At 33.0% G+C, this 13,465-nt stretch overlaps 1 protein-coding gene across 1 annotated transcript in view; it reads right to left on the bottom strand.

Annotated features, from left to right (window-relative positions):
- RANBP9 (RAN binding protein 9) overlaps positions 1 to 13,465 on the bottom strand; it is an 81,041-nt gene that overhangs the window by 34,176 nt on the left and 33,400 nt on the right. The window contains exon 3 of the mRNA XM_039857802.1: positions 181 to 233. Coding sequence (XP_039713736.1) covers positions 181 to 233 — 53 coding nt within the window. The remainder of the gene's footprint in view (positions 1 to 180; positions 234 to 13,465) is intronic.

The raw sequence follows: 13,465 nt of genomic DNA, 5'->3' as shown, positions 1-13,465 counted from the left end.
GCTAAACAGCATAAAATTTAAATTTCTTTTAGAAGTTCAGCTTCTACTTTGAACTCATAACACAGGTAATTAAAAATACAGAAAAATCAATGTATTTAAGTTTTTCAACTTATTACTTGAAAAATTTTAGCCACAAAGAGTTAGCTATAAGACTATACTATAATCTGATTACAACTGTACCTGGTAATCTATTCATGTTCACACCTTGAGCAGAAAGACCAATTCCCATGTAACTGTTAAACAAAAAAAAGAAAGAAAGAAAGAAAGAAAAGAAAAACAGGTTATTATGGTCGTGTATGTATAAATTACCAAACACTCTCAAACATTATCAGAACCAAGCCCAAGTCGAAATTCATAGGTTAGCTATAAAAAAAAGTTATTGCGATTCATTAAATAGCAAAAAGGGCAATATTAAGCAACAATAAAACCCAGATCACAAGAAATTCTTATAATAACCATTCATAAGTACATTCAAAGTATTGGTAATAATTATGCATTCTACTAACAATCATAAAAACCTTCCCAATCTATCTACACATAAATATTTAGGATAGAGTATAACAAAAGTATAGAGGGGCTTGGAGAAGAAATAAAGAAATGTTAAATAAGGAACAAATATATTTCCAAAAGGATAGAGTAAAAATGCAGACCACACAGACACACATAAAAAAAGAATAAGGATACATATCTGGGGGGAAAAAAGTCAAATTCATATAAAAACATCTCAAATACTTAATAAAATTATATTAAAAAGTGTGTATGTGGGGTATCTACATATTGGTTTATAAAAGTGTTTTGGCAAATTGACAAAACGGACCTAAACATGGGACTCTTAAAACTAGAAGAACAAAATTACCTCCATGAAAGAAAAACAAGAGGAACAGGTAATTTTTAAGGTATGCAATTCATTTTTAAACGGTTGTATTAATAAAATCTGATAAACATATTTCAAAAAATGGAAAAGTATAAAGTAATACACTTATAAATATTGATGCAAAAAAGAAAAACTAAGTAAAAGAGCAAACTGAATCCAATTTGTTAAAAAACCAACTATGATTGCATCAAGATTTAAAATGGCACTTGACAAATTTCAGCCACCATTCCTAATATAAACTTAAGAAAAATAAGAATAAAAGGCAACTACTTAAATATGACATACTTTTTTCCAAATCCAACAACAGCAAGCAAGATACTGAACAGTGAAACACTGAAGTCACTTCCATCAAAATCAGAATATGGAGATGCCTATAATGGTTAAACACTGTTTTGAACATTTTAATAAAGTACAAAAACTAAATAACCTGTATAAAGATTAGAAGATATAAAATTACCTTTATTTATAGTTGCTATGATTAGGTACATAAAAAACTACAGAATCTACTAAAAGCTTTGAGAATTAATTAGGTATTTTGACCAAGTGACTGTATATAAGAAAACCACTTTAATTTCTTTGCTAGTAATAATCAGCTAGAGAAAGAAGTGGTACATATATACATATACTGGTCACAATAACTACAGAAACCATAAAACAGGAATAAGGATCTCAAGTAAGGCTCAAAAACAATATATTAAAAGCTGTAAACAAATGGGTATACTATGTATCTGGATAATTTGACAGCATAAAAATGGCAATCTTTCTAGTTTATATATTTAATGAGATTCGAGACAGATTCCAAAAGAATTTTTAAATTGGGAAAACATGATCTTTAAACTTCATATATAAAAATATAGAATTTTGATCAAAAAAGAAAAATAAAATAACAGTTTTTGTCCTACGAGATATTAAAACTCAGTTAACTGACTTCATAAAAGCATTATTACTAATGCGCCATGACAGGAGTGACAAAATATTAAGAAATTACATTTAAATGTCTAGTCAAGAAGACTCATTTTGTACTGATTCAGCCCTTCTGTTCCGAACGCAACACACAATGTAAGTATTTAAAAAACAAAAACAAAAACACAAAGACTCCAGGCACAAGACGACAATGTGAGAAGAAAAGCAAAGCAGTAGCTTCCTGACTAGGATCTGAATGAAGCTGAGTGATCAGTGACTAAATCTGTAATACTCCTATTATCACCTCGAAGAAAGAACCTAGAAACTAATGTAAGACCTGATTTTAGACTGGAGGCCTAGGAGTTAGAAAGCAAGTACAAACTGTAACAAAGAAAAAATAAGTATAGAAGAAGACAGATGAACAAATTGCAGAAAAAAATTTAAATTTCCAATCAAAATGAGGTCGCAAAAACATAATTCTAAAATACACCAAAAGTATATATATATAAGACCAATAAAATATACAACTGGAACATGAATTCATTCTAGATAACATCAATGGACAGTATGACAAAAAATTGTTTAAAATACATTTAGGATTTTTAAATGAAAAAAGGAATCACTATCACGAAAAAAATACAGTAACCAATAGTTACTGAGATAATTTAGCTAGTAATTTTTCACAAGCGAAAAATGTTGTTGAACTGAAAGTTTCCAACAGATACTGAGAAAGATAATAATAAATTCACATGTAGACACACTGTAGAATATCAATAATAGATATAATCCTAAAAGCTTCCAAAGAGCAAAAGCAGATTACCTCTGAAGGAATGACAGTTATACTGGCAGTAGACTTCTCCCTAGCAGCAGCTGATGACACTGAACAATGGCACAATATATTCAAAATATTTAAAGTAAAGAATTGTCAACCTAGAACTTAACTCACAGGTTGTAAAAAAAATACTATTCAGATTTTTACAAATGTATAATCCATATATAATATGCTAGAATACAATTAAAAATTATCTGATATATAAAGACACAGGAAAACATGACCTATATTCAATAGAAAAACAAAAAAACAAAAGAGAATGACCCTGAGAGGATCAAGTGGCTGGAATTAGCAGGTAAAGAATTTAAAGCAGTTGTTACAATGCTCGAAGCTGTAAAGGAAAATATACTTGTATTGAATGAAATAATAATAATTTTCGACAGATAATAAAAAAGACCAAATGGTAATTCTGGAGCTGAAAAATACATAAAATAAATATTTACTAATGTACTTAATGGCACATTGGAAACGGCAAAATGATTAAGTAAACACGAAGGCAAATCTATCTGAAAAACAGAAAAAATATTCAGAGAATAAAAAGAAGAGTTCTTGGGGCAGTATGAGAAGGTCTAACAGACACATAACCAGAGTCCCACAAGGAGAATGGAGGGAAAAAAACCTGACAAAAATCTCCCAAATTTGGAAAAAAATTTTTTTTGCAGATTCAAAAAGCACAGCAAACTTCAGCAGGTTAAAAAAAAAAAGCACTCGTAGGCACAAATCAGTCAAGCTGCTGAAAACTAGGAATAAAGAGATAATACAGAAACCAGACAGACAAAAATGACATATTATTTCTATAGGAACTCCGAGCTGAATATACACTGAATTCTCACAAGAAAATATGAATTCCAGAAGACAATGACATGAAATATTTAAAAGTGCAGAAATGGGAGTGGAGGACCCATGCCAACAATGGGTGTTATATTCAAGGAAACATCTTTCAAGAATAAAAGTGAGATAAAAACATTTCAGATAAAAGAAAAATAACAGAATGTGCTTCCAGCAGACCTGCACTAAGAAAAATGCTAAAGTAAGTCTGCCAAACTGAAAGGAAATGACATCAGACAGATACCAGAATTATCAGGAAGGAATGAAGAGCACTCAAAATGGCATACAGATGAGTATGTAATAAAAGACTTTTCATTCCTAATTTTCTTAAAACATATCACTCTTCAAAACAAAAATAACATGTACTGTGCAGTTTGTAGGATATGCAGATGTAATACATATGACAACTAGAGCAAAAAGGACAAGAGGGGGCAAATAGACCTATATAATTGCAAGTTTCTACATCTTATGTGAAATGATACAATATTCTCAGCAGATTATGAAAACAGGTATATATATTAAAATTTCTAGAGTAATCACTAAAAAATGTCCCAAAAAAGATATAATTAAAAAGCCACTAGGTAAATTAAGGTGGAATTCTAGTAATATATCAAAATGATAATATATGGAAGACCAGGCAGTGCTTAACCGAGGAATGCAAGGTTGGTTTAACATTCAAACACCAAATGTATTTTACCAAATCAGGAGAAAACACATATGATCATTTAAATAGTCACAGAAAAAAAGTGACAGAATTCAACACCCATTTACAATAAAAACTCTTTGCAAACTAGGAGTACAAGGGAACTTCCACAGCCTACATTTACAAAAAAGATCGAGCTAGTATGTTTAATAATAAAATATTTAATGCTATTCCCCTATGATCAAGAACAAAGCAAGAATGTCAACTCTATTTATATTCAAAATTGTACTGCAAATTTCAATAACGCAATAGAGAAATAGAAGGCATAAATAAAAATAATAATAAAACTTTATTTGTAGATAGCATGATTGTTTATTAAAACAAAAAGTCCTAAGGAATCAACAAAATAATCAGAACTAATAAGTGAATTTAACAAGGTTGCAGGATACAAGGTTAGTATACAAAAACCTATTGTATTTGTACATACTGAAGCAAACACTAAGAAAATGAAATTTAAAAAACAATTTCATCTACAATAACACCAGAAAACATAAAAAAACTTAAGAACTGAACAAAAGACATGCACAACCTCTCTATTAAAAATTACCAAACATCGCTGAAGAGAATTAAAAAAGATGTAAATAAGTGGAGAGATATATCATGTGTATGGATTGAAAGACTCATTATTATTAAGGCTGCAATTCTGTTCAAACTGATCTTTAGAATCAATGCAATCCAAATCATAATCGTACTGGGGGGGTCTGTAAAAAACTGACAAGCTGATTCCAAAGCTTAAACAGAAATGAACAGAATCTAAAATATTTAAAGAAAGCTCGAAAAAGAATGTAGTAGTAGGATTTGCACAATGTGACCTCAAGACTTACCATATAACTGAGTAATCAACACAGCACGACACTGGCATAAGGATCAACAGAACGAATGAAGAAAAAGCCCCAAAAGAGATTCACAGTTATACAATCACTGAATATTACATAATAGGTGCCAAAACAATCCAAAAGTGTAAGAATATTGTTCTTCTAACAAATAGTAATAGAATATTCATATGAAAAAAACGAACAATATCTACCTTATACAATACACAAAACTCAACTGAAGATGGATCATAGTCCTAAATATAAAAGTGAAAACTATAAAGCTTCTAAAAGAAAATATATAAAAATATCCGAATCACTTGGGGATAAAGCAAAGATTTATTAGGACACAAAAAGCAAGAACCATAAAATAAACTCATAAATCAGACTTCATCAAAATTAAAAACTTCTGCTTAAAAGACGTAAGACAATCCAATTTTTAAAAATGGACAAAGATCTGAATAGACAACTTCAGAGAAAGATACTGCAAATAACCAAGAAGCGCATAAAACTGCTACAACAATTAAGTCATCAGGGAAATACAGATTAAAAACACACTGAGCTACCACTATACACTCAGCAGAATGTTTAAAATTTAAAAGACTGACAACAGCAGTGTTGCCAAGAATATGGCACAATAAGAACTTTCATACATTGTTGGTGGGAATTGAAAATGGTACAACTCCTTTGGAACAATGACTGGCAGTTTCTTGGAAGACTGAACATGTACCAACCTTAAGACCCAGTAATTCCACTCATAAGAGAAAAGAAGGCATATGTCTAACCTAAAGACTTGTACAAATATGTTCAGAGCAGCTTTTTACACAATAGGTAAAATCCTGAAACAACCTGGTTATCAACAAATGAATGGGTACATAACTTGTGGTACAGTCTATTTGGAAATAAAAAGGAAAAGTGCATTACTGAAATATACAAACAACATGAATGACCTAAAAAATGTTATACTGAATCAAGGAAGACTTACAAGAGTATATGCCACATGATTCCTTTCACATAAAGTTCTAAAACAGGCAAAATTAAAACAGCAGTCAGTTCTGAGAGGGCAAGGACAGGACCTGACTGTTAAATACCATAAGAACATTTCTGAGGATGCCGGTATTGTTCTATATTTTTTGACAGGAGTTTGTTCTTCATGGGTCTATGCATTTGCAAAAATCAAATGGTACACTTAAGATTTGTGCATTTCACTGTATGTAAATATTACAATTAAAAAGAATGAAAAAAATCACATTCTATTAATGATAAGCATGCTGTAGTGATTAAGAGTGAAATCTACTTTGAAATGCATCAAAGATAAGATGAATCAATGAATGAACAGAGAAATGGACAGATATGCGATAAAGCAATTATAGTCAGTTTTGCTATACTACGACATTAAAGTTCCTTAAAATCACACTATACAAAATCATGCAATAAAAACCACAGTACTTATGGGAAAAATGAGGTTAAGATCACAGCATGTCAAAACTTCGTCAGTAACACACACATAAAAAAAGAACCTAATTTAAAAAAATTTCAATAAAAAGTTTTACACATGTTAAGAAATACTACAATAAACATGGCACTTTACGCTAAAAAGACCTGAAGCTTACTTGGGAAATGGGTGACATCGAGATTGATGGTTGGAAGTTATTGTAAAGCGGTGAAAAGAGAGTTATTCAACAGGGGAAAATTTGTAACACCAGACGTGCATGGGTGTGGCTCATAATACACAGTGAACCAAGATAGCTGGTAGATGAAGTGTTGCATGACATATAAAAAACACACTCAAATTCAACAGTAGTTGAATGGAGTGGCAAGATTTAAATATGAGGACAAGAAATTTATTATTGTGGTACTACATGTTTAGAAAATGAAATAGACATGAGTATCAACTCAATTTCAAATTATACATTTATTAACATTGTTAAGTAAATAATGGTTGTGCCAAATATCAAATAACAGAGATTAGAAGACTAGGTTAGTTCATTTCCTATTATAGATAGGTTATTGTTATTGCTCTATATTGTCAATACTATGTAACCCAATTAGATTAACAGACTTCTCATCAGAAACCATTAGTCCAAATTATATTGTTTTAAGTTATTATCTGGGTAACTGTCCAGAACAACTGCTAAGAAAATCTCGTAACTTGAAATGAGTTTCCCTATGACCCATCAATTCAACTCTGAAGTATCTATACAGATCTGAAAATGCATCCACACAAAAATGTTACACAAATATTTGCAACATCATTATTCATAATAACCAAAAAAAAAAAGTTTCTACCTACTGACAAATGGATAAACAAAATGTGATATATCCTTACAATGGGATGTTACTGGCAACAGTAAGGCACAGAGTACTGATAAATGCTACAGCATGAATGAACCTTGAAAACATTAAAAGATATGTCAGAAACAAAAGGTCATGTATTATATGATTCCATTCATATAAAATGTCCAGGATAGGCAAATCCACAGAAATAAAACAAGTAAGTGGTTGCCTTGCATAGGGCTGGGAGAAGTGACTGCTAATGGGGACAGGATTTCTTTTTCAAGTGATGAAAATGTTCTAAAATTAAACAGTGGTAAGGGTTGTACAATTCTGTGAATACACTAAAAACTACTGAAATGTACGCTTTTAAGGGTAAATTTTTGTGGTATGTGAATTACGTCTCAATAAAACTCTCATTAAAACAAAAACATGAAGACTTTGGTTTTAGCTCCAAAATGTAAAGAGCTTGAAATTTGCCACTCCCATCCTTTCAACAAGGAAAAAAGTGAACAAACTGAAAATCAACAATGCTTCTTAGAGTCATCAGAAAATTGAGTTCAGAAGGCAAAACGCCTCCGGGAAAATTGAAGAGACAAGTGAACACAGAGCTTACCAGGAGCAGGAGCCTCCAAAGACAGGTAAGTGGTAGGACTTTAAAGGCAAATGAAGAACTGCTGAAGGCTGTGTGTAAACTAGCTTGGGCTTTAAAACCCTTTTCATCTTAAAGAAGCTTCCACATATTTATGAGTTTTACCTTCGGGAGCTCCACCAGGTTATCATCAGGAAAAAAATTCCTTGTAGTTTTGGTCATGGGGAAAAGGAAACGTAAATATGCCCAGAGCGATGTTCTCCTTAAAGAAGACTGGACTTCAAGGGAAAATACTTTTTAGAGCTTTATTTGACCTAGAGGAAGGACAATTAGACAACCCCAGTCCCAGCTAGCCTTCCTAACTGAGGTTAGGGGAGGGGGAAAAAAGATCAAGACTCTTCTGAAGACCACAGCCCAAGACCTCTGGTTCACTACAACAAAGATTTAATCCTAACATTATAGAACACACTTTCATTCTCCAGTACTTTATCACCACATTAACAGGGCTCCAGTATAGTAAGAGTAGATTACAAGTGAGAGAGCTACAAGACACACTCTAAGGAGTTTCTAGGGAAACTCAAAACAACTGGGAAGACAAGGAAACTAGAGTAAAAAGGAAGTCTCTGACACCTACAAACAACACAAACACCTAGCAAACATAAACATAGTATAAATTTTAGCTACATAATTATAAAACCTCACAGTAATGATCTATTTACCTGATTTCCTATTATAAAATTAATCATGTACAGTTTTCAACAAAAAAAATTACACTGCATTCCAAAAAGCAAGAAAAATTACATTCTAAAGAGACACATCAAAACCAAAACCAGAAATGGCAGAGATTTTTGGAATTATCAAACTAAGAATTTAAGATAGCTGTGATTAAAATGCTATGGGCTTTAAAAATCAAAGCAAAATGCTAGAAATCAAAAACACTAACATAAATCAAGAAAGCTTTCTATGAGCTCATCATCAAACTAAATACAACCGAGGAAACAATCCATGAGCCTGAAGATATGTCAATGGGGATGTCCCAAACAGAAATGTCAAGGGGAAAAAAAAAAAATTGGAACAGAATATACAAACACTGTGAGACAACTATAAAAGGTATAACATACATGTAATGGGGATACTAGAAGGCGAAGAAAGAGAAAAACTGAAGTATTTCAAGAAATGATGCCTAAGAATTTTTCCAAAATTAATGACAGACACCAAACCAAAATTCTAGAAAGCTCAGACAACACTAAAGAGAATAAATAGCAAAACATCTACACCTAGGCTTATTATATTCAAATTGCAAAAGTCAAACAGAAATCCCTGAAACAGGCTAAGGGTAAGAAAGAAGGGTAAGAATTTTATGAGATTTTTCTTCAGAAAACATGCAAGCAAAAAGAGACTGGAGTGAACTGAGTGTTAAAAAAAAATCTACTAATCTAGAATTCAATAACCAGCAAAATTTTCTTTCAAAAGTTAAGAACAAGACTCTAACAGATAATCAAAAACTGAGGCAATTTGTTGCCAAAAGACCTGCCTAGGGTAAGAAAGAAATAAACAAAGATAAAATATTTTAATTTTCTTATTCTCAATTGATCTTAGATAACTGTTCAAAAGAATAACTAACAATAAATGGGTAATTATAGCTTATGGATAAGTGAAACGAGTGAGCAATATTAGAAGGGAGAAGAGAATTGATTATGATGTTATAAAACACCTGCACTACTTGTAAAGTGGTTATTTGAAAATGGACTTATATTAGTTGAAACTGTCTAATGCAAACTTTAGGGCAACAACCAAAAAAATTTAAAAGTAAGTATAACTGATATCTTAAGATATGAGAGAAAATGCAATTATAAAATGCTCAATTAAAACCAGAGAAGAAAACAAGATATATTTTTTAAAGCAACAAGGAACAAATGCAATGAATAAAAAATAGTTACAAATAGAGTTGATATCAACCCAACTATAATAGTCACTCTCACAGTGAAAGGTCTAAATACACCAATTAAAAGAAACTGACAGAATGGAAAAAAAAAAACAAGACCCAAGTACGGGTTGTCTACAAGAAATCGACTTTAAACAAAGACACAGGTAGATTAAAAGTAAAGGGATGGAGATAGGCATACCATGCTAATGTTAATCAAAAGAAAATTGGACTAATTATACTAGTTTCGGATAAAGCAGATTTCACAAGGGAAACTATTAGGAATAAAGAGTTTTACCTAATTATAAAAGTGTCAATTCTTGAAGATAACAATCCTTAATGTTTATGTGCCTAATAACAAAGTGTCAAAGATGTGAGGCAAAAACTGATAGAATTTCAAGAAAGAACAGTTAAATCCACTATTATAACTGGAGACACCAAACCTGCCATCGGCGGACAAAGCAGGCAGAAAACCAGTAAGAAAACAGTCAAACTCAATAGCACCATTAATCAACTGGATTTCACTGACATTTACAGAATACTTCATTCAGTATCAGCAGAATAGACATTATTCTCAAGCTCATAAAAATATTCACCAAGACAGACCACATGCTGGGCCATAAATAAACCTTAACAATTTTTAAAAACTGAAGTAGGAAGAGAAAAAATGATGTAGACGATAGAGGCTGTTCATCCTTATGGTGACCAAATCAAAGATGTGACAGAAATAAGGAGCAGCAGCAAGGAAAAATAGCTTGGGATGAACAAGCTGTGCAACGAGAGAGAAATCCAAGAAATCACCCTGCAACAGCAGAAGGTAGGACAGGGCCAGGACATGGGGCTGTCTGGTCCTGAGCGTCTAAGTGAGAAGCTGCGGCAGCGGCAGACGCCTTTTAAAGGGGCCACATCTGGGAGCGGATTTTCGTAGTGAACGGACCTGCTCATTAGGAGCACCAGTGCCCATTAGGGTGCGCGCAAGGGGCACCAAGGATTTACAAGGAAACATTGTCGGAGTGCAGGCAGAGGTGAGACTCACTCGCTACAGAAGTGCCAGCAGTCTCTATTGTTCCATTGAGCCCTCCCCGCTCCCAGTGCGCTGGACACAGTGCCTCCATAGCCGTGACATCATCAAACTGGATAACAGAGGTCGCTCCGCCCAGAGGATTCCCTGAAACCCCTGCTACCCAACTGGGGTCCCACCCAAGCCACATCCAGGTGTATCCTCAGCGAGTCAGGTGCTCCTTGCTGAAACTCACACTGGTGGAGGCAGCTGGCCTCGGTTTCTGGTATGGCCTTTTGAGGCAACTATAAGCACAGTATCTGTGAATTGCTTGCTGAATCTTAACAGGTGTCCTGGGAGGGGTAGAGGATTGGGCTAAATTTGGTCTGCAGCTGAATTCCTCTCAGGACTGTGCCACTGGACACTTATTTCACAAATCAATGCTAATAAGACCGGGATATTTAGGAGCTTTGCTTAGTACATAGAAACAGACACGGAAAGGCAGCCAAAATGGGAAGACAAGCAGAAACCATATGAGAGAACAGAACAGAGATCCAGATATAATGGAGTCAAGTAATCTAACAGATGCAGAATTCAAAACACTGGTTATAAAGATGCTCAATGAACTTTTGGGAAGTGTAGATGAATTCAATGAGAAGTTCAAGAAAGAGATAAAAAACATAAAAAGAGAAATGGAAATTATAAAAGGGAACCAGTCTGAAATGGAGAACACATTATCTGAGATGAGAAGTACATTAGATGGAATAAACAAAGTAAATAAAGAAGATCAAATGCCCTATCTGGAGGACAGGAAAGCCAATCAGGACACTCAATGAGAATGGCAACAAAAAAAATGCCAAGATTATAAAAATAATTTAAGAAGCCTATGGGACACTATAAAGGCTCCAAAGATTCGTCTGATCAGCATACCTGAAGAAAATCAAGATGCTGAATGGCTGTTTGAAGAAATAATGATGGAAAACTTCCCTAACCTGGTGAACGAAATGGACATAAAACCCCAGGAAGCTCAGAGAATTCCAAAAATCAGGGACCCAAAGAGGCCCACATCAAGACACTTCATAATTAAAATGCCAAAGATTAAATACAAAGAAAGAATATTAAAAGCAGCAAGAGAAAAACAAGTAATTACTTATAGGGGAACACCCATTAGACTGACAGCTGATTTCTCAAAAGAAACTATGCAGGACAGAAGGGCTTGGCAAAAAATATTCGACAAGATGAAGACCCAGGATATACAACCAAGAATAATTTATCCAGCAAAGCTATCATTTAGAATTGAAGGACAGATAAAGAGCTTCCCAGACAAAAATAAGCTAAAGGAATTTATCACCACCAAGCCAGTATTACAGGAAATGTTGGAAGGACTTCTTTAAGAAGAAAAAACATGTATCAAAAACAGAAATAAAGAATGGTAACAACTACATTCCAATCAATAAGTATCTTAAATGGAAAAGAATGAAGTGCCCCAACCAAAAGATAGATTGACTGAAAAGATAAGAAAACAAGACCCCTACATATGAAAAGGAAGGGAATGGAAAAAGATATTGCTTTGATAGACCTAGAAGGTATTTAAGTCAGACAGAAAGATAAATACTATATGATTTCACTTATATGCGGAATCTAAGGAACAAAAAGAACAAACTAATCAAAAATAGACTCACAGAGATAGTGGACAATTTGATGAAGGACAGAGGGGAAGGGAGTTTGGGAGACTGGGAGAATGGGTGAAGGGTTAAAGAAGTATAAATTAGTAGCTGATGGATGGTCACAGGGATGGGGAGCACCGCATAGGGAATGCAGTTAGCATTAATACTTTGGCTAGTTGGAGGGTCAGGGGAGGGAAGGAGCAATTAGGGGGAGCATTTTATGAACTATACAGATGTCTAACCAATGTACTGTGTACTCGAAACTAATTATATATACAAAAAAACTGAAGTAATAAAAAGTATGCTCTCAGACCACGATGGAATTAAACTAGAAATCAATAAAAGATAGCTAGAAAGTCACAAATATTTGGAAATTAAACATCATATTTCTAAATAACAAATGGATCATAGAAATTTGAAGAGAAATTTTAAAATATTTTAAACTAAATGAAAATAAAAATACAACTTATCTAAATTTGTGGGATGCAGTGAAAAACAGTGTTTAGTGGGAAATGTATAGTGCTGAATGTTACAATGATCTAAAATCAGTAATTTAAGCTTCTGCCTTAAGAAACTAGGAAATAAGAAAATTATAAACCTAGAACAAGTAGAAGAAAATAATTAAAAGAGCAGAAATCAATGAAACTGAAAACAGAAAATCAAAAAAACTAAAAGCTGGTTCTTCGAAAAGGTCAATAAAATAATCTTTTAGCCAAGCTAACCAAGAAAAAAAAGACAAATTATTAACATTAGAATGAAAGAAATTAGCAATTATGGTTATCAGTAATAATATCACTAGTGATCCCATGGACATTAAAAGGAATATTATAAACAACTCTGTGCCATACCTTTAATAACTTAGATAAAATGGACCAATTCCTTGAAAAACAATCTACCAAGACTCACAAACACAAGAAATAGATAACCTGAAAATGTCTCTGTATATTAAAGAGATGGAATCAGTGATTAACAACCTTCCAAAAAGGAAAACAGGGTCAGACAGTCCAATTGGTGAATCTAAAACATTTAAGGAAGAAATAAAACAAATGTCTATAA

Source organism: Pteropus medius, unplaced genomic scaffold, assembly GCF_902729225.1.
Source record: "Pteropus medius unplaced genomic scaffold, Ma_sr-lr_union100, whole genome shotgun sequence".
Lineage (NCBI taxonomy): Eukaryota > Metazoa > Chordata > Mammalia > Chiroptera > Pteropodidae > Pteropus > Pteropus medius.
Note: the sequence above shows the minus strand (reverse complement) of the source record. Positions and strands in the feature narration are given on the sequence as shown.